General features: G+C 42.1%; 1 protein-coding gene and 1 long non-coding RNA gene across 10 annotated transcripts in view; one reads left to right on the forward strand and one right to left on the reverse strand.

The window, feature by feature from the left end:
• GABRG3 (gamma-aminobutyric acid type A receptor subunit gamma3) overlaps positions 1 to 25,319 on the forward strand; it is a 529,680-nt gene that overhangs the window by 11,474 nt on the left and 492,887 nt on the right. For 4 of the 7 annotated variants that reach the window (XR_006287806.1, XR_006287804.1, XR_006287805.1 and 1 more), the window contains exons 1-2: positions 12,584 to 12,739; positions 20,436 to 20,503. Coding sequence is in view for 4 of the 7 variants with exons in the window: in XM_043537690.1 (XP_043393625.1) it covers positions 20,501 to 20,503 (3 nt within the window). In the remaining 3 variants the exon portion in view is untranslated. Of the gene's footprint in view, positions 1 to 12,583; positions 12,740 to 20,435; positions 20,504 to 25,319 lie in introns of those variants that run through there. The other 3 variants (XM_043537677.1, XM_043537682.1, XM_043537685.1) reach the window with 1 other exon arrangement.
• LOC122463999 lies at positions 801 to 12,462 on the reverse strand. Of its 3 annotated transcripts, none has more exons than XR_006287809.1 (4): positions 12,358 to 12,462; positions 10,310 to 10,371; positions 8,087 to 8,140; positions 801 to 2,602 (listed from the first exon to the last, which is right to left on the reverse strand). It is a non-coding gene; the product is annotated as an uncharacterized LOC122463999 (long non-coding RNA). The 3 variants fall into 3 exon arrangements; XR_006287808.1 differs by lacking the exon at positions 801 to 2,602 and adding an exon at positions 6,240 to 6,393; XR_006287807.1 differs by lacking the exon at positions 8,087 to 8,140 and having other exon boundaries at positions 802 to 2,602.

Genomic DNA, 25,319 nt, shown 5'->3' on the forward strand with positions numbered 1-25,319 from the left:
GTTCACATCTGTGAATCCTGATCAGAGACTGGTACCTCCTTCTGGCCTGTTGGTTAGTTCCCTAAATCCCTTGGGGAATCTGGGCCGTAAGCACCACCCCTTCCTTAGCATTTCATTCCTGGCTACCTTAGGTGGCTCCCTGCTCAGCATTCTGACATCCCTTTCTTAGCATCTAACTCTCCCCAGACAATGCATAGGGAGCCTAGATGTCTAACTCAGGGCTGTCAATTCCATGCATAGGAGTTAGGCATTGCCACACTGAGCACTGCAACACTTAAATCCCCTTTGAGGCTCTAGCCCAAGTGCATATCTGGTTATGGAGTAAGGTCAGACCTTACCAGAGGAACAGGATTTTCCCCAACACACAGGATTAAGCTCTGACATTTAGTTTGAGTATAAATATTGGCCCTAATATGAGCTAACTTCATATTTGTTTATCTAACGACAAGTGAAATAACTGACAAAGCAATAGGCCACTAAGTGAGATTTACAATAATGCAGCCTGAAATCCAGACAGCCTAAACCTCACTTATCCCCCATTAATTGGTCACATTTTGTCATTCCCATAGGGGTTTTTAATCAAACAATACTAACTTGCCTACTAATATAGCTAATATTTTTAAACACCAAAGAAACTCAGTAGCACATGACAAAATATATGCCCTTTGAAATTAGTTTATTTTAATGTCACTTTATTTCCCAACCATCTTATGTCCAGTTTAGTCCATGACTTGTTTTCAATTTTTAGAAGTGTCTGGAAAAATGAAAGAAAAGGAGTACTTGTGGCACCTTAGAAACTAACAAATTTATTTGAGCATAAGCTTTCGTGAGCTCACTTCATCGGATGCATCTCTAAGGTGCCACAAGTCCTCCTTTTCTTTTTGCGAATACAGACTAATACGGGTGCTACTCTGCAACCTGGAAAAATGAAGCTAGTTTTATTATATTGTTTAGATCTCATTTTTACATGTAAAAAGTTCATCTTGGACACACATGCAGAGATCAGAGAAGGCTTCATTGCTTCAGAAGTACAATTTGTTACACCTTACAGGGAGAGTCATTGTGTTCTCTGAAGTAATTTTATATCTAGAAGATAACATGCTGTCTGTTTCTTTTATGGTTGGTGAAAGTCATACAAGGGAGAAACTTCACATAATAGGACTTGCTCAGTATGCAGTGGGGCATGTAGTGCTCCTCCCCAACCACAGGAAGTCTGTGTGGGCAGGAGGAGAGAGTGAGAGGCAAAGGAAGGATGAAAATAAGAGATAAGAGGAAAGGGATGTGAGAGGACAAAAGAGAAAAGGTAAGGACAAAAAAAAAACTGTGGATGTTGCAAGAAAGAGAGGAGATTGAGAATGGTGTGAGGGGAACAGGGGCAGGCAGAAGAGAAGATAGTAGAGAGAGCACCTCCAAGTGAGAAAGGAGGGTAGGGGGAGGAGCATCTCATCACCTCTCCAAATTTACAACAAAGAGGTGTTCCATAACATTTGACAGTAACATTCCCTCAAACTGTGTATGTTTTTAACATTGGCCCACAGAAAGGTCCCCGATGCACCCAGACTTGTGGCTTAAAAAAGCAAATTGAGCCTCTTGCTATGAGATCTCTTTCCTCTCTCCAGAGCCCTTAGCCTCCCATCCATTTCTAACACTGCAGTAATGACTATCTAGTGCTACCTGCCAGGGCTATGTAGCTGGACCCTCATGAGGGCCTATGCACCTTCCATTCTTCCCCCTCACCTGAGGCCACTGTACATTTATAAGAGTTGTATGTGATTCTCTTCACGTCTACTTCTTCACTGCTGATGAGACCACAGGTTTCTCATGATTACTTTGATGTCATCTCGAGTACCCGGTGTTTCTATAGCCTGACAAATAATATTACCTCTCTTGACTTGAGCAGTTAACCAATATATGGGGTCCTACAGGTTGTTTCTCTTAGGAGGAGAAGTTGATGCTGGAGTCAGGTATTTCTTTGATACAACCCTGTTATTTACAAAGAATGTACATTGAACAAAGCAGAAATCAAACATCAGAAGACAGTCTCTTTGCTTATAATTCCAAGCCTCTTTCAGACCAGCACTCTACCCCAAAAGGTCTCCCTCGCTAGGGTTTTTCTCAGGCCTACACTCCCAGTGGTTGTCCTGATGTCACCTTGGCTTTCTGCTGCTTCTCTGTCAGCTTCTCTGGTGCATCTCTTCTCACACAAAGCTCCACCAAAAACAAAACACATTCTGCCCACAGTGAAACCCCTCTCAACACATAGCTCAGATGTGGCCTGTAGTTTGGGAGGTAGCTCTTCTTGTTTCAGTTCTCTCATTCCATAAATGAGCTTAATGGTTTTGTATATTTGGCATGGATGAAGGGTTGCTGTTACATCCACCAGCTTCTGGGACTTGAGTGAAATCTCCTTGGACAGCAATAACATCAGCAGGAGTGTTAAGTGTGCTGCTACTGTGTGCAGCAAAAATCTTTGAATTCGTAGATGGAACAGAAACCACAGAGGACTGATGATATGGCACCCACAAATTATGAGAATGTCCAAATGTTCTGTGGTCTGCTTGAATCTTCTTTGGGGCAGAGGGCAACCCTGTCTGGGAAACAGCTTGAAGAGAGATGGGGAGAATGGTCAGTAAGAATGGAGGGAGAGGAGATCCAGGATAAAAAAACCCAAGCATTTACACCTGTGAAGAGCAAATCTATAACACCATTCTGGGTTTCTATGACACCACACAAGCTCCCTGAACTCTTGTTTCGCCTTTTGTCTCAGGTCAGAAAAAAATCTTCAACAGCATTATTGGTTCTTTAATGCTCATACACTCAATTTATTCTACATATGGGCCAATGATTTCTGTCAACAAAGCTTCTTACAAATTTAAGAAGCTTATATAACTATTAGCATACACCCCTATAACTATTAGCAGACAACCTTCATAAAACCCAATGGACTTCAATGGGCCACTGTGCAGGCACAATTCTGTGCACATGCCGTCAATTGCAGGATGGGAGTCTTATGTCCTAAGCCAGCAAACACTTGTGCTCATGCATAACTTTCCTCAAGTCAGTTGAGCTGCCCACGTGAGTAAAGGTAACCACATGCAAAATAAATACACAAATAATAAGACCTAGCTCTTATGTACGCATTTGCAGGACTGGAGCCTTATTCATGGCTCCTGTCCAGAGATAAACCTTTCTTAGAAGAACTAAGGGGCTCGAATCCCTCCACTCTGAAATGGAGATTAGAACATATTTCCTCATTACATTAGTGAGCAAGATTGCCCATTCTGCACTCAGTCTGGGCTGTAAACTGGGCATGTAATTTTTCCTGTTATGTTGAAGTATGAATGAAGACACTGAATGGATTTTTCCCCTAAATGTTTCCCTCTCTTTAAAAAAAAATGTAATGCAAGGAAAATGAATTACATGTTTTACAAACTACCAAATGACAATTACTGCTATACATAACAGGAATCAGATCTGCCCAAATGGGAGGAAATAGAAGACCTAACAGACACAGACTGCCTGTAAGAGTCTCTCTGATTGGTGACAATGGCTAGGCACTTCTCTATGAGCCTAGCACTTTCACCAGAGGAAAAACAGATCTGAGCAGAAAAGAAGGGCTTGCAAGATGGGAGTTGTTTTCTGGCATGTATTAAACAGTTGTTGTTGTTTTAAATTACAATATTTTTTATGGGGCCTTCCTTCTTCTGTAAAGGAGACACTAGCAGGGAGGAAAGCCCTGATCCTGCAGTCAGGTATAAGCCCTGTGGCCAATAGGATACTCTGTGAGCTCTAGGGTCTGTATGTGTGGATTCACATGCAGGACTTGGTAGACATTTATCCACATGCTTAACTTCTATTCATCTTCTTAAAGTTTCTTTGTTTAAAACTCTAAAGCTGACAGGAGACTTATACAAAATAAGAGATTATGATTATCCTGTTGAAGGAATTACCTAACAGATAATCAGGATAAATAGCAGCCTGATGTTTACTACTAGACCCAGGCTTCTCACTACTCATGTAGCTCCCAGCACGCCTATGCAAGACAAGACATCCTTGTTTTTTCAAATCAGCCTTCTTTATAGACAACCCATTATCCATCACCCACCCAAGTGTAGTAAAGCCTTCTTCTTCATTCATTCATTTAGAAGCAAGCTACATGTGATGCAAGAACTAAAAGTGTTCACATTTTTCATGCAAACCTCTTTTTGGCAAAATGGCAGAATGGCTTTTTCATCAAAATGGAAATTTCTATGGGAAATATTTATAGTTTAAGGAAAAAATCAGGTTTTTGTAAATGAAATCTTATTGTCGTCATTTTTTGTTGTGGGAACAAAAACCATTTCCTGACCAACTCTAACAACTCTCACCATATTTTAATACAAAGAATATTTCTTAAAACCACATTCATCAATTTTCTCAGTCACATACTAGTATTCCAGCAACAAAATGACTTACCCCAGCCCACCTAGGGAACTACAGTTTGCAGAACACCATGGCCTCGATTCACAAAGGAACTTAGATATGCAACACTCAGCATCACTATGCCGAATGTTTAGGCACCTCAAAAATCGGTGGAATTCACAAAGTCTGTAACATGTGCCTACATTCCCTATACAATGAATGGGGAGGGAGAGGGACCTAAGAATGGGATTCACAAAAGCCAGCACATGAGGTGGCTCTTCACCTTAAGTATCCAATAGGAGATGCCAAGGCAAGCAGGGTGCCCTAAGCTAAGATTGTTTGGCACCTAAGTCCAGGCTGGAGGGAGGCACCTCCCTCTTCTTGGGAGTCTCAGCTGCAAACACTCTCTTGGCCTATGCTTGTTGTTGTTAGCCCTCCCACATAACTTTTAGCCTAGTGCTTAGGGTACTCACTGGGGATGTGAGAGATCCCCAGTTCAACTCCCCCCTCCACCTCAGGAAGAGAAGAGATTTGAACATGGATCTAAGATCTCTCACTTGAGTGCCCTAACCATTGGGATATAGAATGGGGCAAGGGGCTCCCTCCATCTCTCCTGTTGAAACCATTCCATTGCGGATAAATAATAAGAGTCCGTAAGATAGCCAATGGGAAATGCTGACCAGAGAGGTGTGTGCTAAGCCCTGCCCCTCTCTGAGTTCAGCACCTAAGTCCAGGCTGCAAAGAGGCACCTATTTCTGCTAGCAAGTCATGAATTGGGGGGAACATAAGTATTTGGTTCCCTTCCCTAAATCATGTTTGCGGCCCAAAACAATACGGCTGAGAGAAGACTCCCCCTTATAACCTGTTGCCGAGTGCAGGGGTCCTCAAATGTCATTGCACCGTGACCCCCTTGTGACAACAAAAATTACTACACAACCCCAAGAGGGGAGACCGAAGCCTGAGCCCGTCTGAGCTGCACAGCCCTGGGTGGATGGGAGGGAAAAGCGAAAGCCCAAGGGATTCAGCTGCAGGCAGGGGGCTTTGGCTTCAGCCTTGGGTGGTGTGGCTTAGGCTTCGGCCCGGGAGGTGGGGCTCAGACTTTGGCCCCAGGCCACAGCAAGTCTATCTCCAGCCCTGGCGACTCCATTAAAACGGCATTGCGACCCACTTTGGGGTCCCAATGTACAATTTGAGAACCCCTGGCCTTGTGGATAGGGTACTCACCTAGGATGTAGGAGATGTCTAGCTCAATTCCCCACTCCTCCTGTGGGGGAGAAGGGATTTGAACAGGGATGAATCAACCAACTCTGGACTACAGAGTCATTCTAACTCTAGCCCACTTAATATTTAAATGAACATTTAATTAAAAATGGAACACCCTCAACAAGAAAAATGGAGAGAGACCCATATCGGAATATTTGTAGTCTAGTGGTAATTCCCCCTAGGCATGCCTACCAGATCAGGCTCCAGCATGCAATCTTCCCCCAGTTTGTGAATAGTTCTGTGGCTTAGGCAGGAGACAGGCATCTGAGTGCCTAGAGCGAGGCTGCAGTGTGCATGCTCAGGTGGGAGATAGGGATGTGTGAACGTGTCCAGAAGCAAAAACTTAGGTGCTGACTGACTTTAGGTGCCAAAAGGGTTAGGTGGCAGCCAAGCAGGAGTTTTGTGAATCTCAGTGATGTCTAAAAATGGGACTTAAGTTCCTTTGTGGACTGCCCCTAAAGCTACTAGTTAGAGGTTCCCATGGCTCACAGCGACCATGCATGGGCGTGGGGGTTTCATGTTTTCTAGCACTTGGCCAAAGATTTAAAAGGGATCAGTTCTTGCCACATGCAAAGCTGGCCTTGTGTAGCTGAGATAGTTTATCACCTTGTTTTATTATCGCTTTTCTTCACAAGAGCTGGTTTTGTAAGTTGTCTGCTGTTGTAATTAAAAAATTACAAGTGGGCAAGGAATTGACTTCAAGGAAATTCATTCATGAATCCATTTTAGCTGAGAAAAAACAAGAATGGATTATACTGATTTTACAAATATAGTTCATGAGGGCTGTTTCAAACATGGGGACAATGCTATCTTTAACTAGCAAATTTGAGTCTCGTCCCACTTATGCTAGCATTGGTATTGGTGGAGCTAGGTAGACAGTCCTACAAGGGCAGGCTCTCGAGTGCTCAAGGCCTTATGTTTGTGGGGTTTTTTGTTGTTTTTTTTTAAAAGACTTACTACCTCATTCCACCAATGTCTGGGTTCCCATCTCCTTTGCACAGGCACTAGCCCCCTGGCTGCCTCCTCCATTCCCTTTGTATATTTGAGCCTTCACAGTTTCTGGTAACCATCCCTTGGGTACCCATGAGTCCAAACCAATGTGCTCCATTTAAAAGTAAAAATGTTGGCCCCACAAACTCAACCTGGATTAATCGTCCACTTGGGTTCTTTCCTCCCCCTTTGCCTTTTCATGACTAGTAGGAAAGGTTCTGCAGGCAGAAATAGCCCCTTAGCCAGCTGTGCAACTCCCATTTGCCTTTAGTGGGTTTGCACAAGTGTAGCTAATGGAATTGGTAAGATATTCTGTTGATGATGTGCAAGGAGGAATCAGATCCATCTCTGTCACTCTTTGCTGTGCTGACTTCACAAGGATTTACAGGGAAAAAAAGAATTTAAATACATCTGATTGTAACTAAAGTAAGCAGTTTCTGAAGACACACAGAGAGCAGATCTGTTAAAGGAGAAGACAGCACTTTTACTAAGTCAGTCTTTAGACTAGAACTGCATTTTAAGCACTATACAAATTATAATCTTTACTGCTCAAACTATATTGGAGTCTTTCCTCAGCCTGTTCAGCCTTCCTGGAGTGCCAAACAAAAATGCACCCTGAAGTGCACTACAGACTACTGCTTCTGTTTGGTTTGCCTCGATTTCTGTCAGCTGCTGATTGCCAGACCTGATTCTTTAAATCAGCTCCAGCTATGCCATCCCAGACATAATGGTAGGGAGCTGCTGACTGCATCACAGATCAAAATATTTTCTAGATCATATTGGAGAGACAGCTTTGTCATATCTCTGTCGGAGCAGATAAAATTATTACTAATCAGTGCTAGGCTTCTCTTGGGGCCTCCTATGACAAAGACAGACGACACTGAGGCGCCCCCTACCAAGAAGCAAGGAGACGTGAGTTGTCAATCCAGGATCACATATACACCCCAGTTCTCCCAATTCCTCCGTTCTCCCAATTCCATCCAGTCATCCGATGAAGTGAGCTGTAGCTCATGAAAGCTTATGCTCAAATAAATTTGTTAGTCTCTAAGGTGCCACAAGTCCTCCTTTTCTTTTTGCAATTCCTTCTAGTTACGCTTCTAGAGCAAGCAAGTGTGTAAGTACTAGAGATGCTATTGTCACGCTATCTGGAGTGACTCAGGAGCAAGAGTGCCAACCCCAGGGCAGACTGTTAAGAAGCAGGGCAACAACCTTAAACTGGTGGTGTGTTCTTTAATTAGAGTTCACCAACCCAGTCATAAGTGTGAACTCCCAAAGCACTATAACAGTCTTACCATGGAGCCACAGACAGTCCCCTTGGGCACTCCTGTCTATCTTGCCACACAGGCAAGCTTGGCTATGTGATATGATCCCTTACACCAAAAATCACAACAATATTCAGGTTACTCCCAGTCCCAAAGGACCAGTCACTTACCCCTGATCAATTGTATCTGAGATCTCAAACCAAACACAACGCCTGTAGCTAGTCCTGTAATAAATTAAAGATTTTATTAACTAAGAAAAGAAATGTTATTTACAAGATTAAAGAAAGTAACACACACACACACACAAGTATCACTCCTAACTTTCAACAGATAATAGAAACTTCTGTCATAAATAGACTCTATATGTCCTTTGGGGCTAACCCAGTCAAAACAGCCGAGGGGTCTTTTGCTTATGCTTGGCAATTCTTGCTCCTTTACAGTCCAAGCAGCAAAGAGAACCGAGTTTCTCCTTGTCCAGGATTTTTATTCCCTTCACCTCAGAGCCCAAACTGATGGAATGAGTTCATATGCAGACCTCCCCTTCTTAGAGTGGGTGAGGAATGCAATCAACAAGGTCTCTGTCCTTTGATGCTACACAATGGCTCCTTTGTTTTCAATGGGCCTTTTTTTGTGCAGGACGAGTACTTTAATTAATGCTTTTTTCCTGTTTGGTGAGTTACACAATTAGAGGTTTACAATGCAAACGTTTGCTATCGCTCTATAACATGGTATACAGATAAGTGAGACTAATGCATGAAGCATCCTACAAGCCATTCATAAGGTCTAAACACTAAACACATTCTTATCAACTTAACATCTATTTTAACACAGGTAAGCCAGACTGTTTTCCAGCTGTGCATCTGTCAGTGAGGCCTGGGGCCTTGGCATGAGCTGGCACCTGGTCTGCCAGCATCACAGATATCAAGAGGAATCTTCATGTGGGAAGAAGAGAGGGATTTAAGATGGGTTTTTTAATATAACTATTACAGTAGCACTTAGGACCCCTAGCCCCATTGTGTTAGGCACTGCACAAACACAGAACAAGATGGTTTCTTTCCCAAAGAGCTCGCAGTCTATGCAAAGTAGTGGAGAAAGAGAGGACTATGCCTAAAACAGGCATAATTACCTCTTGGAAGACTAACCCTTTGAACAGGGTGGGGGAAGGGAAAGGAATAAAATCTGTCTTCTCTCCTGCAAGGAGTTGTAAACATAGCATGTGGCAGCCATTTAGGGTGCAGGAGGGAGTGAATGGAAAGAACACAAGTGCCATTTGTGCTCCCTGGATAATTCACATTCCCGGGCACTCCTGGAAAGATGGCTAGAGTGTGGGATAGAACCAGATTTAAATAGGAACAACGTGAGAATCTTGGAGGGAAGAAAGATGGATTTCCCAGCCACCCTGTGCAGAAGCTTTGCTGCCTGGGATCCCTAACCAACAATGGTAAAAACACTCCCAACATGCGTAACAGCAGCAGCTGCTATATTTTGCTATGGAAGGTCTGTGAAAGGGCTGAACTGGGAAATAAACAATTACCTGGGCAAAGCACCCGCGTGTTCCTCATGTTACCTCACTCACTCCAATTATGTTGGTAAAATCAGGATAATCTATTCTTGGTCCATCTCTGCTACAATGGATTCATGAATATGTTGCTTCAAAACCAACTGGATGTGGGAAAGTCTAATTTTGTAAATCTAAAGACAATACACTGAGCCCAACAAACTGAGCACTGCATCAATAACTGCCGATGGATCCCGGTATTGTTCAGAGAAGTTACTGAGACGTGGAAAAGGCTCCTGTGAATCAGGAAAATGTGCTGACATCATCGTTTTGTATAAATGTGTATGACCTGACAAAACTAGATTAACACAAAACACATTGTGTAAAATCTTAATCTGGTGTAAATCAGTGTAGCTTCATTAGAGTCCGCAAAATAAACAAAAAGCTTTAGTCCTTTAGTAGAAATGCTGGGTATGTGAAAGGTAAAACTCATGCAGTTGGTAGAGCTATGCCCATTTACACCAGAGGAGGACCTGGTTCTCAATGGTACAGCATATTACAACATGTGCCAGCCCTTCCCTTTTAAGAGTGTGCCTGGGGCATGGTGTGTTACCAGTTAGGACAACATGCTAGAATGCAGCTGTTTGGTGAAGGAATGATATGTTTACCAGGCATGAGGTGCTTGCTGTACAATAGAATGACTAAGAATGTTGGGTTCATATGTAATTCACCTGGTTGATGCGGTTTTATTAGTTTGTAAGGTACGGAGGAGCTCGGTGACCTGTGCTCCTAATCAGAGGTGATTCCTACTACCAGAGCTTCTTAAAACAAAAACAAACAAAAGAAAAATCAGAGAAGGTCTTGCTATGTGAACATGAATGTAAATAATACTTACTCCTACATCAGATTGGGTTACTCCGCGCTCTCTGCTAGATGATGACTATCTTGGGAAAAGTGCTGTATAAGTTCAAAGTTTAAATATTCATTATCCTTATTTTCTTAAGTACCATTCTGGCTATATAAGTATGGCGGGCACTTAACGTCAGCCAAACTCATAGACTCAGTAGTTGTAGCTATTCTGTGGTTAAGGCTGAACGTAATAGCTTCCCATTATATACCTGATTTTTACTGCCCTTCCATTGCTTCCTGAAAAGAAATCAACCCCCTAAAAGCTTACATGCTGTATCTTAATCTCAGTGTAGAGTGTTTCATGGGAAGTTTGGTTAATATCAGACAATGGGTGGTATGGTGGTGGCATGCACCACATGGAAGTAAGCTTTTTCCCCAAAAGGATTTTCCTTTGTGACTGCCTGGTCCCTGCTAATTCTTCCTAGTGCAAAGATGCAGCCCTACACTAGCATTTTGGCCAGAGAAAGGTGGAACACTTTATATTAAACAGTGAGAATTACCTAGGTATAATAATTTAAAAGCTTGAAAATGTTTCTATTGGTTGACTTCCTTTCCCCCACTTTCATTCCTGCCCACTGTGTGTTGTCCTCATATTCCACCAGGTATAACTCCTCCCACATCACACGGCCTCCTGTGGACTTGCTAAAGTCTGCAGGAGGGAATCCCAATCTTGTTGGACCTCATATGAACTCAGAGCCATTCTTATGGATATATATTCCTCAATACAGGTAAATCTCAAGCCCACCCACAAATAATTCATTAAAAATATTGTTAAGGCTGAAAGTGGATTTCAATGGATTCCTGTTTTTTTCCTGAAAAACAAACAAACACTTTCTGTACAAAAAATTCTTCAACTCTAAAAATCTCAAAGGTTAGGAAGTCTAGAAGAAACTCAACCCACCTAGTTCTTCATTCCCATTTAATCATTCACCATTATCTCACTTGATTTATATTGCACAGCCCATTTTGCACACTACAATTAAAAAAATGCAAGTAATGGTCAAAGTAACAAATTACTTTGTTGGGCCAAGCATCCTTTGTCAGTGTTACAAAACTGCACACATAGGGTATTCACTGCAAGAACATTACTGGAACATTAAGTGCTGCAGTAACCCCCATTTATCTAGCTATGTTTGCTAGGCTAGGATAATAATGACCACATAAAGTATGTAATATCTATGGCCCTCATCCACAAAGGTACTTAGATGCCTAAACCCAGATTTAGGCACCTAAATCCTAGTTTAGGCTTCATTGTAATCCATGAAACTCCTGCAGATTCTGGCAGACACCTATACTCACTTCGTGCCTACAGTGGTGGATTAGCCACTGGGCTAATGGGGCCTGTGCCCAGGGGCCCTGGCCAATTGGGAGGCCCTGGAAAAATGGTCACCCTGACCTTGCTCCCCTGCAGGAGCGCTGGGCAGGTGGAGGAAGCCCCCTCACCACAACTCCGCTCCCCAGCAGGAGTGTCAGGTGGGGATTGCAGGCGGAAGGTGTGGGGAGGGGCCCCCCACTTGCTCTGGCCCAGGGCCCCACAAACCCATAATCCACCTATAGGTGCCTATATTTTCAGGGTAAAAGTTCCCTCACCACCTAAGCTCTTGTCTGCATGGTGCAGCAATGTGGACTAGAAGGATGTAAATTATAACATGCACCAATGTGAAAAGCACTATCAAGCCTGAGTAGACCCTGCTGGTGTATACTAAAAGTTCCCTAGATTGTGTTAATGTCAACACATTGGTGTGCATTAGAATTCACATCCCTCTCATGCACCATGTAGATAAGTTTCTGCTCCTGTGCCTGACCACCCCCAGGAACTCAATAAGTTCATGCTCTGGTGTCTGGATGCCTATATCCTTCCAAAGCCCCAGAGCAATCTGTGAACTGGGGAATGAATGCATTTGAGGCCCAATCTGTTAGGCTTGCTCAGAGGCTGCTGATCAGATCAGGTGCCATTCAAAATATAGCTGAAGGGGGAGCTGCTGCTGCTGCTGCCCATCTTATAACTTTTAGCTCAGTAATTAAAGCATTTACCTGGGATGTGGGAGACACCGGTTGAATCCCCCCATCTTTACCAGAGAGGGAGAAAGGATTTGAGCAGAGAGTCTCTGTGAGAGGGTGTTCACTCCACACCAATCCTGAAAAGATTAATGAAGTGCAGAGAGGACCAATTAGTATGATAAGTCCCACATGAGAGGATTAGGATGAAGCTCACCTGAGCAGGAATGGGCTGGGCTAGGATAAAGCCAGGAAGCTGCCACTAGAAAGAGTTATAGTGAGTATGTATGTAGCCCCTTTCTCTGTGCATTAGAGAGGGAAGGTAGGAACACAGGAAAAGAGTATGACCCTTAGAGCCTGGCCCTGAGGGAGGGGTGTACACTGAAGCAAGAAGGCTGGAGAAGAGAGCCTGTGAGAGGTGAGTTGGCAGCAGGCTGGGGAGTGAACAGAGAGAGAATGTAGGTGCATGCTCTAACATTGGGTTAAAAGTTATAAGGTGGGTGGTACTACCTCCTCCACTAACTGTTTTGTGTGAAGTGACCTGGGCACCTAACTCATTCCTGTGAGGAAACTACCTAGGTGCCTAAGGTGCTTGATTCTAGGAGACAGGTTCCCACTTGTTGCTTGCTCAGTAGAGATAGGTACCTCCCTGCAGCTGGGACTTAAGTGCTGACCTCTGAGGGAGAGGTGGGGAGGGATGAGCACACATTCCACCTCTTCCTCCACCCCCCCCCCCTCCCGCCGCCACCAGGGTTGAGTATCTCCTATGGGCTAGTTTAGGCAGCTCAACTAAGATGCCTATTTCTCCTCATCCATTGCATAGGGACCGTAGGTGCCTAAGTCAGCCTATGTGGATTGCAGTGTTACATCTGTGACCTTTCTAGGTTCCTAAAGGCTAGTCTCGGACACACTGTTGCAACGCCTTAGTCTTTTTCCTGGGTGTGGGCCTACAGCTGTAATGTTAATGACCATTTCTCTCTTCTCCTCCCTCCCCCCGCGCCCCCCCCCCCCTCCAGTCCTCTCTTATCAAAAAGACTGCAACACTTCAATTACTGAGTGGAAAAAGTAAATTACTTTCATGTTGATAACTGAGAAAAATCACAAGCACCATGAGACAAGAAGGATTGTCTCTACAGATCATGGGAGCTGTGCTGTAAGGCATCATTCAGTCGGCATGATGACTTTGCAAGAACTATTAGCACCTGAGTTTGCTATTAAATACACTCATGCAGAATGATCTGCATTCAGCTAGTTCTCCTCTAAATGACGACCCTGGCTAATTTTTCTCTGCCAATCTGAATCCATTTTTCTATTTCTCTTTATTTTTCATTACTGCTCCCTTTTCTCATGGGCATTAACTGTTCCACTCAGAACCCGCCAGGTCTCCCTGCATCATTGCTGTGGATTTTACTGTGATAAAAACTGCAGCAACATATCTCCAGCATGCAGTAATTTAGGAGTGACCTGGAAGGGGGCTACCACTACACAACAATGTTTCAGAGTCCTTCAGATTGAGGTCTTCAATCCATGAAGACAGAGGCTCCATCCTTGCACTCTAGGCAATGAAAGGCTATGTCCCCTGCTCCTTGTCCGAAAACACTAACTCCTCCTACAAAAGAAAAGCAAGTCAAGAATTCTGAGTTAAAATCAGTTTTTCTCATTAGCATTCCCCACTGATATCGTCAAGCTGTCTAGAATGGCTCACAGCAATGAGTGCCAATTTCAGGTGAGACTGTTAAAAATCGGGGCACAGACTCCAAACTGGCTGAGAGTTCTGTACTTACATTTTTTCAACCAAGTAACAAGTGCGATCTCCTCAGGCATGACTACAGCCTTAACATGGAGTCACAGACAGTCCAATCTATCTTGCCACCAAGACGGTTTCTTACATCAAAAATCATAAGAATAGTCCAGTTACTCCCAGTCCCAAGGGACCAGGCAATTGCATCCTAGATATCTCCCCAAAGACAGGACTTGTAGTTAGTCCTGTAATAAACTACAGATTTATTAACTCAGAAAAGAAATGTTATTTACAAGGTTAAGGCAGGTGAGCATACACACACAAATGAGTCAGTCTTAGGTTTCAAAGATGATAGAAGCTGCTGTAATATGCACACTTAATATATCCATTAGGGCTAACCCAAGCTACAAAGCTGGGGATGTCTTGCTTACGCTTAGAAGTCTGACCCTCTCCCTGAAGTCCAAGGACCATAGGCCTAATTTCTTCTTGACAAGGATTTTTATTCCTTTTCCCCCAGAGTTCAAGCTGTGATGCAACAAGTATTTGTGTCTTTCTTCTTTGGGGGGGAAGCAATCAGCCAAGTCTTTTGTCCACTGATGTTTTACAGCAGTTAGTCTGGTGTTTATGGGCTTCTTTCTGTTGGGCAGGAGATGACCCCTCTTGTGGTAAACTAGTATTTCACACTTGGTGTAATGTTTCTCGCCTGACTCTAAGGGTTGAGTTTGATCATTTTTATAGCTACAGAACAAACATTTTAATATTACCTTAGAACAGTGGTTCTCAGACTAGGTCTGCTGCTTGTTCAGGGAAAGTCCCTGGCAGGCCGGGCCGGTTTGTTTACCTGCTGCGTCTGCAGGTTCAGCAGATCATGGCTTCCACTGACCGCAGTTTGCTGCTCCAGGCCAATGGGGGCTGCAGGAAGGGCGGCCAGCACATACCTCAGCCCACCCTGCTCCCTGCAGCCTCCATTGGCCTGGAGCAGCGAACCGCAGCTAGTGGGAGCCGCGATCAGCCGAACTTGCAGATGCGGCAGGTAAACAAACTGGCCCGGCCCGCCAGGGGCTTTCCCTGAACAAGCGGCAACCCTAGTTGGAGAACCACTGCATTAATACATGTGACATAGATATTATAAGTAAGATTAATGCATGCAGCAATTTAGAAGCATTTCATAAAGTCTAAATACTAACCACACTTTTATAAGCCTAATATCTATTTTAACAATACTAACGCTCAGGCAAGCCAAACTAGTTTCCAGCTTTACATTTGTCCACGTTCAGTGAGGCCTAGGGACCTTGGCATGAGCTGGCACCAGGTCTGCCAGCATCACAGATGTGTTTGCCGGAATGGGATAAGTTGTTCCAAAAATATAGAGGTGAAGTCTTGAGCTGTATGAGTGAATAGGTATCCCACATTGCCCAACACCATTTAAAAATTAGTTATACTTACTAGGCATTCTTATAAAGACATTTTGGTAGGGGGTAGCAACTTATTTTAAAGGGACAAACATGTAAATATATGAGAATACAGTACCACTAGAGCCAGACAACATTTTCAGATCAATAATTTATTTGCCAAAACCTGCAGTTTTGGATTGACTGAAACAATCCATTGATTTGACTCAAATCTGCTGAATAATTGTGGAAGAAAATATTTTCAGGCTAGAGTCACAAAAGGACTTTCCTCCTGGTTTGTGAATGGTGTGTGAGGATGGGGTAGGTGATTTGCCAAAAATAAAAAATGAATTCAGATTGAATTGTTTTGAGAATTGCCAGTGAACCAAAAGTCAGTCTTCTAGCTCTAATCATTACTCAATCATAGGGTAATTAAACTACAACCTTATCACAGTCTAAAAGTAGCAATGTATGTGGTAATTAGTTACTCTTTGAATGATCAGATAATTTGGAATATTACAGAATGATTTCCAAGAGCATCTAATTACTGTGGGTCTAATCCTGCTAGCATTTTGCATGCAGAACTCCTGGTGGAAGTCTGACACCTTGGAATCCAGATTGGTATTTTTTGGAGCTGGGATTATATAATTTTTATACATTGGTTACATGACTATATGCACTTTTAGGAATAAAAACATAGCGTTTTATTTTAAAATAAAATGATTTAATTACTGATACATAATATGTGCATCAAAGTTCTGAAGAAAGTGTAGGATAATTTGAGATTTGGACTGTTTGACTAATACCAAAAAAGAAAAGGTGGAAATTTTATAACATTAAAATTCCCATGAAAAATAAAGTTTTGAAATATTTCACCTAGTTCTATTCATGTTAATCTCCCTCACTGGAAGTTTACATATTCATGAGCCCTGTGCAGCAACATACATTTTGTCTCCATAGGTTTCAAATATAGAGATTTTTGTGAACTTTCTGTAGAAAATACCCAGCTATGGTCTCATATTCATGGAATTGCTGACATGGGCACAATGGCTGCGTGGCAGCTACAGTAGAGTCTTGATCTTAAGTAGCAACCTCCTTTAAAATACTAACTTAGAAAAATAAGTGATCAGAATCTCATACCCTGCAGTTTTCCTGTGAAGTGTGAAGATACTTACAGAAAAGAACCAGCTGTCAAATAGAAATTTGAATTTGCCATCTAATTAGCCATCATGACATAGGGCTTCTGACAACAGTACAACATAAGCCCAGGTTAGTAGAACTTGAGTTAGCAGACCCTGGGTTTGCGCACCTACAAATTTGTAACCCAAGACTAGGAATTGTTGAACCCTGGGTCCCAGCCTAGGGCTCCAGCATCTACCCTCCATTAGGTGGGCCCCAGTCCAACCACCCATAACCCAGACTTTGTGTTCATGTTGCAGTGTGGGGAAAACTTGACTGTCCACTAAACCTTACACTCTGGAGGACAAAACATTGGTCCATGGGATTGGGGGAATACTTCTAGGCAGACTTCCAGAGCACAAGTCCAGTGCAGCTGCATCTACACTGCAAAGGACTATGGCTTGAACCCTGGGTCCTGGCTTGGGTCCTCCACCCCTGTGGGGTCCTGGGACCCTATGTCCTAACCCTGGGTTAGCATGATTTGTGTGTAAAGAGAAGGTGGGGTTAGTCTTGAGCCTGAGTTCAAACCCTGGTCTTACACTGCAGTGTAAACATACCCAGGGACTGATCCGGAGCCCAGTGAAGTGAGTAGGAAGCCCATTGAAGTCAATGGAAAGGCAATCAGGTCCACACAGTATAGATATGTCAAATTCTGCTGGGTTTATACCAGTGTAATTCTGAAGTACAACTTCACTGCAACCAGTGGATGTATGACTTTCACTGGCATGAATGAGAGCAGAATTTATCTGCAGTGATATTTGAAGGGAATTGTATGATATATACATTTTGGTACTTTCCTGACATAACCTTAATTTTGCAGATATTTTGATCAGCTTTATAAATTCCCTTTAACGCCAGGATGTTTGAAAAGTAAAAAATACATATGTTAAGCCATTAAATAACCCTAAATACTATAGTATGGCAGTACTTTGTCAGTATTACACTGCTGTAATTTGGACTCATTTGTGTTGTCTTAGCAAAAGTAACTGCTAGAATAAACAATGTGTCAAAACCTTCATTTGAGAACACTGATATATCTCTTGACAACTTTTAATCACACGTCTGCATATGATATACTTGTGGTTCTGTCAGGAATTTCCCTAGGTTTTTTGAAAGCTCTTTAGAACTATTTCGGTCTGATTCCTCCGACAACTGTTCTGAAGAGGTGGGGTACCCATCTGTAATCTTACTGTCTGTTTTTAGTGTGGTATGAAAATGTTGGTTGCTTGCTCAAGGTCTGTGAGGTCTGATTATCTTTTAAGACAAGAAAGAAGGCTCCATCAGCAGCTCAACAGCTCTAGACAAGACAAAATCAATCCATTAAGATGTGCATCTGTGAACACATGGTGCAGCCAGAAGGGAATAAGTTTACTGAAATAATTGCTAATGTAACTCTCTCCTCTCCATTAAACTCAGTTTAGTTTTGAAAATGAGTCTTGGGAGAATTCTTGTAGGCATTATATGTACAAACAGTTGAGACCCAGCTGGCTTTTTCCTAACAGCATACGCTTTTTTTTAGTGCAATAATCCTAGAAACTTCCATTTCAGAAGGCGTTGGGTATCCCAGAGTTAAACTCTTACCGTAACAAATCTAAAAATCTGCACCTGTGGGGTTTTTTATGAACATTTCTAACCATGAGGCATCCAGGCTCTACAGAAGCCATGCTTTTTAACAGCAGAACCAATTGCATTTCTCCTAACATTTGTAGAAACATGTGGCACTTGTTTTGCTTGGTAGTGGCAGAAGATACAATCTCGTTCCCAGAAGCATCCTATCTTCTCCTAAACTAGGAGATGTAATAGTTTAGCAGGCTCCTTTTTAATTTGGAATTAGGGGGTTTTATGGGGAAATCTGAGTCTGGACCCTGACTGTCACTGATATGACATCAGCAGTCGTCTTAATTCTCTTCTGTTTATAAACCATCTGGAGCATTCATGAAACGTAGAAGGCCACATTCTCCACTGGTTTAAATGGGCCTTTTATACCAGCAGATTTTGACTCAGTTAATTCAGTGAATTATAGCATATTTATACAGTGTAACTAAAAGTGGATTCAAAACAATGCATGATCATTTAGTCCCCAATCCTACAGAGACTTGCATGCACTTTGGCTAGTTCCACAGACTTCAGTGGAACTACTCGGTGTGTAATGTTGTTGTGTGTACATACGTCTTTGCAGTGTCAGGGTCTTGTTGCCCACATGTAATATCTAAATAAAACTGCTTGTGCTTCCCTGCTACTTCCAATCCTTACCTAAATTATGTCAATTGTAGCTTTCTACAGTTCTACCTATTATTGCAGTTTGAAGCCAGCCTCCTTGCTAGGAGTAGTTATCAGCTAGGTACAATTAGTTATGTTACATCAGTTGTGTGCATTCAACTGAGTTCAGATTTCCTTTTGATTGCCGTAGGCAGGATTTAAATTTTGCCTAAAGAATTGACTTACAGTGATAAAATTCATGACCTTAAATAACCCAAACTGCCTCATACCACACTTTTCTAACAGTATATAACCACTTTATGGATTTTAGAAGGGATTATTGTCTTTGGGTTTCTATTTCTGATCATTTTAATGTTACTTTTGTATTTTCATAGAAACTTCTGTTTTTACAAGTTTATTGTATTTGTGATTGACCAAACAGGAATTGGCTGTTGCTTAAGTACTGAAATAAGCACAACTTAAAAGAAATCAATTTAAACTGATTTTTGTTCAGCCAGAGCAATCCTGCCCCCTTTTTTGTTTAGATTTGACTGATTCATAATTGACTGACTCAAAATAAGCCTGATTTAAACCCAAATAAGATTGTCCACATAGCCTTTTACACTGGTTTAAAATCACATTTAGGTAGGCTGGTGCAGCTCTCATGTAAACAAGGTCTTAGGCTCCCTCAGACTCAGGGGGCTAAACTGAGATGTGATTTGGTTCATTAGCAGGCCACCTTAAAGCTATTACTTACCTCACTCTGCTGATGACTAAGAGCATCAGTGCTGATATAGGCTACATGGCTAGAAGCTAAGCTTTAAGGAAGGAAGGGCTACTTTAAGTGGGTTGTTCCCATCCTACTTTAACTTACACCTTCTATCTCCTCAGCATGCAAGTTACACCAATTCAGACACCAGTTGTAGGATAATTACTGTCTCTAAGGGATCCTACCTTAGACCACATTTCTGAATTTAGCCCATTGTAGGCATAAAATCATAAAGTATAGGACTGGAAGGGACCTCAAGAGGTCATCTAGTCCAGTCCCCTGCACTCAAGGCAGGATTAAGTATTGTCTAGAATGTAGATAATATGTAGTATTACCTTGCATGTAGAATGCAAACAATAAATGAGGCTTTAAAAGTGCTTAGCTATTTTTTAAGTTAAACTAGTGCAACTTTCTTGTGTAGAAAAGACAAGTCTAGAAGGAGTTTCTTGGGGTAGCCAAGCACATGGGGGAAGGTGGTGTAGTTTATGTGAGGAGGGGACTGGGAGAAATTGTAAGTTGAATCGGTTTGGATGGCTTGTAGCCTAGTTTCTGAATCTGGGCCACTATGTAACCACAAAGTCTGTTTTCCATGCTGGTACTGAGATAAACAGAGATCATAAAGAGAAAGTGATGGAGGCTATAATTTACAGCAGGGAGTACATATGCACCAAGCATAATAGAAAGGAATCTTGCCAGCTCTTCAAAATGTATCAGCTGTTTGTCGTTTTTTGGTTTTAACCAAAGACTGGTATCTGTAATTATGAAAAAGTTTAACATGATGAGCTGTGTCCTCCACAGGGTAGTATTAAATGCTGCCTTTTGTTTTCTTCCACAGTAAAACCAACAGTTATTGATGTTGACATTTATGTTAACAGCATTGGCCCAGTGTCATCAATAAATATGGTAAGTGTCTTGTTAACAATGATTTTATCTAGACTGCTTGTCTTGGCATCAATACTTGGTTTTGAAGGGGCAGGGGGGAAAGAGAAATGTCACTAGGTTAAGATGTTTTGATTGAGAGCAGTGAGAAATATATCAGCAGATATAGTTCTACTTTTCAGACAATTCTTTTGTCATTCCTGGGAGAAATAAACCAACTCAGCAGTATCATGCGGAGTGCTGCCTGTCATAAAATGCTGTTATATATTGAATGATAAAGTTATGATGTTCAGAAAGACACATATGGAACAAGCCATTTTCAGGGAAATGTTGCAAGTGGCGCTTAAATATCACTTAGGAATACAGGAAATTAAAATTGATTTTTATGTAGAAAAATTTCTATGTTCATCTTAAAAATAAGCCAGGTATTGACAATATGTCCCTGTATAGAAATAGATATGTAAGATTTGGCTTTATAAGTGTTGGGTTAACTCTGGATCAAAATCAGTATTAACTATATCAGTGCGTTTACATGAGTTTATCAGATCTCCAGTGTTGTACTATAAATCAATGAGAATAGTGTCCTTCAGTTTTCCCCTTGAGCTTTAGCGGGAAAAGGTCATCTTTAGTTGTACTGTGGGCATGAGCCAAGGGATGCAGAACTGTCAGAAGGCATGTGAGGCACTGATGTGTCTGATACCACTGGTTTATGCTGGACCTAATCATAGAAATAAAACTCTCTTCTAGCTCACTGTTAACAGATGGCTTAATATACAGGAAAGGGCTCAGTTTTTGCAGTGACAAATACATGCTATAAATTGTTTATCTTGATGTTGACATAGTTATGTAGGCTTGGATTGCTTTTGCGTGCACAGCTTTCAGCTTCAATTCATGGATTCCAAACACTGTCTCCATTGTGCGGAAGGATGACATTTGTCCTAATGTGGTTCAGAAATGGGGGGCAGGAATGGGGGGGGGATTTGCTAATATTTTGATCTGCTCAAGTCTAATCTCCTACTGTCTTCAGGGCAGACACTTGGAATGCCATCGTGTGCTCAAAACCTAGCCAATGAGCACTCTGGGGGGCGCAACTGTAATATAAACATTAAATAATAAGTGTAATTCTTCTTCTAGCTTACTTGTGGGGGGGGGGGAGGGTTGAGTTTTGAAACCATTGTTCTGAGTTTGAATGCCAATGCCTTTTTTCAATGACTTGTTTGGATTTTTAAAATATACATTAACACGGGACACTCAGTGCAAATGGGAGATTTTGGCAAGTAAAGATGGAACAAATAATCAGTACTGGGAACATCTCAGTGTCACATTCTGTGAGTGTGAAACATTTAGTTATATTTCTTCAGTTGAAGCACAGAATGTGAAACAATAGAGGCATCTGTGTTGTTCTTAAATTGGTAATTATCTTACATCCCTCTGAATTGTAGTTGGAGGGTATCTACAGGAGGATCTCTTCTGCATGCACTCCTCTGGCTCATATTACTACAGTATATCTTGTGTGTGTGCCCTGCACAAGAGGAATGAGAGAAGGTAACTACTGACCTATTAGGTTAGGAAGGTTTATCTAGTTCTTCTTCCTTGTTCCTTGAACTGGCTTGTAAATCCTGTTCTGAGCTGCTGAAGATGCAGATGGATTAATTACATTTTATAGGAACTGTCCAAGCTAAGGGGATGAGAAAACCCACTTCAAGTGAGCCAGCAGTACTTTTAAGTCAATTTCTCAGTTATCAATAGAAAATGTTACTGTGGTCAGTGAGTGAGAGATGAAAGCCAAAAATATAAAACTTGGGTGCCAAAAGTTAGTGTTCTAAAGCCACAGGTAGGCACTTAGCCATTCTTATGTTTTTATATTCTACCCTGGGTCATACCAATGGTCCATCTGCTTCAGTATCTCAAGCATGAGCTCACCAACAGGTGGTGAAAAGGAGTTAACTGGGTTTTTCTTAGTTGCTTTTTATTTAACCTGCACCACTCTGAGGTTAAATTGTATATTGCTATCTTAGAGCTCAAACACCACTCATGTATATCAAGTTTCAGCTGTGATTTAATCCTGTAGATAAAATCTAGGGGGTAAAACCCTCTTCCTTAAATTAGAAAGCAATCTGAGCAATAGCTGTTCAATTGACTATTTGAGCAAATTCTGTAGATCAAGTTTTGTTAGAAGTACATACCTTTGTCCTGCTTATGATCAAACATTAATATTGCCATAAATATAAAGGGAAGGCTAACCACCTTTAAATCCCTCCTGGCCAGAGGGAAAAACCCTTTCACCTGTAAAGGGTTAAGAAACTAGGATAACCTCACTGGCACCTGACCAAAATGACCAATGAGGAGACAAGATACTTTCAAAAGCTGGGAAGAGGGAGAACATCAAAGGGTCTGTCTGTCTGGGTGAGGCTTTTGCCAGGGACAGAACAGGAACGGAGTCTTAGAACTTAGTAAGTAAGCTAGCTAGATATGCATTACATTAGGATTTCTTTAAATGGCTGAGAAAATAAGTTGTGCTGAATAGAATGAATATTCCTGTCTTTTTGTAACCTAAGGTTTTGCCTAGAGGGAATTCTGTTTTGAATCTAATTACCCTGTAAGGTATTTACCATCCTGATCTTACAGAGGTGATCCTTTTTTTTTTTTTTTCTTTTTACTGTTTCTTCTATTAAAATGTTTCTTTTCAAGAACTGAATGCTTTTTTCATTGTTCTAAGATCCAAGGGCTTGGGTCTGTGGTCACCTATGCAAATTGGTGAGGATTTTTACCAAACCTTCCCCAAGAAGTAGGGTGCAAGGGTTGGGAGGATTTTTTGGGGGAAAGATGTTTCCAAACAACGCTTTCTCAGGAACCCAGAGAAACATTTGGTGGTGGCAGTAGAACACCAAGGGCAAAGGGTAACATAGTTTGTACCTTGGAAGTTTTAACCTAAGCTGGTAAAAGTAAGCTTAGGAGGTTTTCATGCAGGTCCCCACACTTGTACCCTAGAGTTCAAAGTGGGGAAGGAACCTTGACAAATATAAATGCTAATTCGTTTTTCCCTCACATGGAGAAATAATGGGGAAACCACTGATGAAAGATGACTACTACAGACAATATGAAATGAATTGAACTTGGATACCTGCATCCATGATAGGAAAGTGAATCTATTCAACCCAGGGCTGGAGTCCTCTTAAATATTTGAAAGGGAGGAAATCTCACCAGGGATCCCATTAAGGAATCTTTCCTGGGGGGAGAGTTTGTCCTCCGACTCTGGAAGACACCCAGAGACATACCTGGATGTGTCAGGAGGTCAGAGCAATATGCATGGAGGCTTTGTGCCCCCAGCAGCCCAACCCTTCATTCACTGCACTACCAGTGCTTCCCCAGCTGGCCCCAGGATCTCCATTAAAGTATCTGAGAATACCCACAATGGAAGGGGTCATGGTGAAAAGGTAAGACAGCTCCAGGCTGTGCTCCTTTCTTAAATCTTCATGAGAGGTGATCATCCCTCTGGCTTGACTGCCATTAAAATGGGGCTAGTCCTTCTCTCCCCACAGAGCATGGATTAGAGTTTGGGAACTAAACAAAAGTGTTCTATCTAAATTTCCTGCCCATAACATGAACTAATAAAATTGAAGCTTTAGAATATTTCTGACTGCAATCCTGCATTTTTGGCACTACTTTCTCAGTGTAAGCATGAAAAACCAACCAGCAAGATCCATTTTTATATATTACCCCTCTGATGTGAGTTATAAACCATCTAGGTAGGCTTGGAATGGGTAGGGGTTAACTATGTAATTAGTGGTCTGATGGGTGCCCCCAAACTCCTGGTAGTAGTTTCTCTCTAGTGGAACTTGAGTAACCTATCTCAATCCTATCCAGTCCTGAAAATGTTCAAGGACTTTCTTCTGCAGGAAGTCTAACTAGGGTGACCAGATGTCTCAATTTTATAGGGACAGTCCTGATTATGGGGGCCTTTTTCTTATATAGGCACCTATTAACCCTCCCCACCCCAGTCCCAATTTTTCACACTTGCCCTCTGGTCACCCTAAGTCTAACTGGTATGGTATTAAACTGGGCCAGTAGCTAACCTTCCATTTTGGGCTGCAGTTTGAGTAGTCTACTGTATTTATTGCATCTGCATGCAATACAGCCAAAAAGCAGCTCCCATGACAGTCATTTAAATAGTAAGCAAGATTGATGTATTGTGGCTGAAAACAGGCATAGTTAGGAGCCAGATAGTGATTAGCCTTGTCTGAGAGTGCAGTGTTGGGAAGGTAGCCTTCCCTTTGTGCCCTTGCACAGGAGGAAATCAGTATAGCACACTACTACACTCCTTGTACTCTCCTGACTGTAAGGTTGCTCCAGACTAGTGCCAAGAGCAGCAGTATCTTCTCTAAAGTTTTTGTGGGTCATCTACAGGCCAAGTCCTTCTGTTTGTCTACTAATCCCCAGCTATTCTCCCATGGGTCCGTCAACATGGCTTCTATTTTATAGATACAGATGTCTGTGTAATATATAAAACATGGACCATGTAAAAAGAGTGCCTCTGTTAACACCTGGTCTTGGACCTCTGTCTCCTGCTCTTAAAACTACAAAGGAAGAGGTTCCACTCAGGGGTTACTACAATGTCAAGCTGTAGTGAGTGGAGCCCTCATGGAGGGGATCATGACCATCTTTCCACTTGCAGATCATTGGCCCTACAGAGGGTCCTATCAGACCTGAGTCAGTGCCATAGAGGTGACTTCCCCCATTCTATGAAGGCAGTGGGATCTGTGTCCAGGGGCCCTCAGCAAGAGGGATCCTTGAGGTGCAATCTGGACAGAGCTAATATTAAATAGCAGAAGAATTACTG

The sequence above is a fragment of the Chelonia mydas genome, chromosome 1 (genome assembly GCF_015237465.2).
Source record: "Chelonia mydas isolate rCheMyd1 chromosome 1, rCheMyd1.pri.v2, whole genome shotgun sequence".
Classification (NCBI taxonomy): domain Eukaryota; kingdom Metazoa; phylum Chordata; order Testudines; family Cheloniidae; genus Chelonia; species Chelonia mydas.